This window comes from Arachis duranensis, chromosome 8 (genome assembly GCF_000817695.3).
Source record: "Arachis duranensis cultivar V14167 chromosome 8, aradu.V14167.gnm2.J7QH, whole genome shotgun sequence".
NCBI classification, from domain to species: domain Eukaryota; kingdom Viridiplantae; phylum Streptophyta; class Magnoliopsida; order Fabales; family Fabaceae; genus Arachis; species Arachis duranensis.
In genome coordinates, this window is record NC_029779.3 from 26,175,482 (window position 1) to 26,179,281 (window position 3,800).

A 3,800-nucleotide genomic window follows, 5' to 3' on the forward strand; every position below is an offset into this window, starting at 1 on the left:
CTTTTTACTTTAGTGTTTAAATTGTCTAAATTATTTTTAAGATAAAAATCAAATATTTAAAATTTATTAAATATTAATTAGTTACCTATTTTAAAAAATTAGACACCATTTGTAAGACATTATAGCAATCACTACTATAAATAGGCAAAAGCTATAACAATGAAAATATCTCAAGACCATATATATAGGGAATACTAAGGTATATTATATGTGAATGAAGATGAAACTAAACCTCATTATAGAGAGATCAAAATAAATCATAGAAGCATTATCATGAGAAGCATATTGGAAAGAAGTTCAAAGAGATGGCGATGTATTGTGAGAGGATGACCATAGATAGAAGCCAAGCCACAAGGGCCCATAACCATGTGAAGTGCTTTTTGGACAAAAATCATATCATAGATCATATATCATGTTAATCACTTTCATTTGCACCAAGAATTCAACTCAGCCAGTGTGCCGCTACTTGTTGCTATTCCTAATGCTACCTAGAGTGGTAGACAAAGACTATACCTAGATACAAAGATAACTCCGAAACCTTTTACCAGCTTCTTCTCTCAAATTTGCATGGGAATCATGGGTTCTCATGGGTTAATTGTGTATGTTGCTATGTTACATCCTTATCATTCACTACATATATCATCTCATCCTCTATGTACTCTTGCAAATTATCGATCTTCAGGGAACAATATAGATATTCACGTTATTATTAATATATTATTGTTATTCTTATCCATATTTAGGTAGTGGCCCATCACCCATGATCAATTCCATCCATAATGTGACCAACCATAAAAAACAAAAATACAAGAGACCATCCATGTTGGGCAAATGCTAGTGGGATATCTACAACACTGATTACATTTTGTTTCTTATATGATGGGAAATCAACCACTAATCCGTAATTCTCATTTAAAATTTGGGGTCTACTAGGATTTGAAGGAGACTGGGTGTAGGAATGTAGGGCTCATGGATTATGATCTAACAAGTACTCTGATGGTCGTTCTTCTATAGGCCTCTATATTTGTGGGCAAAAGCTGTGCTACCAAAATGGCCCAATTATAAAGTGGGTTTAAAGTAAAACAACTCCCTTTTCAAAAACCCAATGTAGTACACCAAAAACAACCGATGTAGGCACGACCAAAAAAGAAATCAATGTAAGGGAAAAACCATATAAACCCAATCCAGTATGTGTCTTAAAAGGAAGGATAGGACGATTTTTGTCTAAAAAAATACTTTGTATCCATGAGAGATGAAAACGCTGACATTTGTATCCATGAAAGCTCGAAACTAATCTTGTACCCATGATAGATGCCTTCCGTGTGACAAAAGTGCCCTGACTTGGATCTGAGCTTGGTTCGTGGGTTTCCGATCCTACGTGGCACTCCCTCCCTTATCTTCAATCCCTCTCTCTCTTACTCACACACACTCTCTCTCGAAACCCCACTTTTCACTCTTCGAACCCCACTTTGCCCCTTCTTCCTCGACACTTGCTCCCTCACCATCCACTCCGTCTTTCACACAGACAAAGCCATCCTCTTCTCCCTCCCCACCACCTCTGACCCCATCAAGGACACCCTCCTCACTACCGGTCAACCAAGCTAGCCCAGTAAGTAGTAAGAATTCTCAAGGAAAATAATATCATCATCGTCCCCTCGTCTTCATCTATCTCTTCCCTAGACTCATTCTCCTCTTCATCAATTATGGAAAAAAAATTCAAACTTTGAAAAAAATCAGGCACTCAATAAATCAGTAACACAAAAAATCAAAGTGAAGGAGAAAAAGACCCGCTGTCGATATCGGGGAGCACCCACTCCTTCTTGGACCAGATGCCGTAGGGCCAGGTGGTGCGGCCGAGAAATGGGAGCGCGTGGCGAGCCCCGCGGAGGTTCGGGAGAAATGGATGCACGCAAGCGCCGTGGTGGACGACAAGGTGTACGCCATGGCGGATCGCGGCGGCATCGCGTTGGATCCCCGATGCGGCGCTTGGGAGAGCGTGGGAATGGAGCTAGACCTCGGGTGGCGAGGGAGGGTGTGCGTGGTGGATGATATTCTTTATTGCTACGATTACTTGGGAAAGATTAAAGGGTTCTGATATGATCATTACCTCATAATGGTCGTCATTATTATGCGTTATAACTCGGCCCCATGATCATTAAGCAATATATGATGTACCTCGTTATCTTCTGTCACTATTCGGAATTATGAGCAATAACTCGGCGACAATAACGTCTTCATCATAACCGATGCTCCAACGACAAAATAAGATCGGTTACGATATCACTTAGTTAAACGGTAAAACCAAGAACATAACGGACAAATAACTTGTCATATATAAAAGGGAAGTAGACTATTTCTAAAGAACTAAGTTTTTCCTGAGAAAACTAGAATACGCACTAACTTAAGCTTCGGAGTGCCTTTGCAGGTACACTCCCCTCTTTTTACATTGCTCGTGCTCTCACATTCACGATGAACATAAGGAATTCGGATTCCAAGAGACGGACGTTCAACTTTGCAGCACATAGCTCGGCTAGTCTCGAGGAGTTGAGGCCGATCTATTTCCCAGGCAAGATCAATTGGCGTCCACCGTGGGGCCGAGGAAATCATATTTTTTCTTTTGGTCCCATCGCTTCCATCTGCATCCATGGCTGACGTACCGCCTCCTTCACTGTCCGAACTCATGCGAATGGTAGCTGAGCTGCAACAAGCTAATCAACGAATGGCTGACGAGAACCAAATAATGGCTACTCAAATTGCCGAACTAAATCATGTTCGGATTGAACACAACGATGCTCGTCAGGCGGAAGACGAGGAGCATCAATCCCAACCGACTCATGTTTCAGAAACCGCTCGACACGAAGAGCAGCAGCCCGAAGACGAGAAAGAGGAGTCCGAGGACTCTGTAGGCCCTTTTACAGAAGAAGTAATGAACTTCGAATTACCAAAGAGGTTCACCCTGCCGTTGACCCTCAGCCTTATGATGGACTCGGTGACCCGAGGAAGTTCATAAAGAAATACGATCAATAATGATCGTCAATGGTGCATCAGATACAGTCTTATGTCGTTGTTTTCCGAATTATTTAGACGGTCCTGCACTTGATTGGTTGTGTGCTTTGCCTGCAGGTTCCATTTCGCGCTTTCATCAGTTGGCGAAGTTATTTGAAGAACATTTCGCCGGATCCGTAATATATTTGCACGACTCCGATTACCTGAACACTATCAAGCAAGGGCCAAACGAAAGCTTAAAGGACTATATGACTCGCTTCACCAAGGTCGCAATCAGCATACCAGATCTCCACCCCGAGGTCCATCTGCACGCAATTAAAAGCGGCCTCCGACCCGGGAAGTTCCAGGAGACGATCGCAGTATCAAAGCCGAAGACTCTAGCAGAATTTCGAGAGAAAGCAAAAGGACAAATTGACATCGAGGAGCTCAGACAAGCTCGGAAGTCTGACAAGTCACACTTCTGTGAAGAAGATAAGAGCTCATCCCTTTTAGAAAAGTTTTAAACTAACACCTCGATTCGATTCTTATATGCAGTTTAACACCAAGAGGGAAGACATAATCAAGGAAATCTTGAACTCCAAACTAATCAAGCCACCGAGAAAAGCCGGCACATACCAAGATGCAAAGAACGTGGACAAATCAAAGTACTGCACTTTCCACTAGAAACACGGCCACAATACCGATGATTGTGTGGTCGCCAAAGATCTTTTAGAACGATTAGCAAGACAAGGGAACCTTGACAAATACATTGGTGGTCACATCCAAAAGCACGGCCCTAGTTCCACAACAAACGA

The 3,800-nt window shown here is 42.2% G+C and overlaps 1 protein-coding gene across 1 annotated transcript; it reads left to right on the forward strand.

The window, feature by feature from the left end:
• Positions 1-3,026: 3,026 nt before the first annotated feature.
• On the forward strand, positions 3,027-3,509 carry LOC107461575 (uncharacterized). The gene has a single exon (XM_016080095.1). The coding sequence runs from the start codon at positions 3,027-3,029 to the stop codon at positions 3,507-3,509; it is 483 nt and encodes a 160-aa protein (XP_015935581.1).
• The last annotated feature ends 291 nt before the right edge of the window (positions 3,510-3,800 follow it).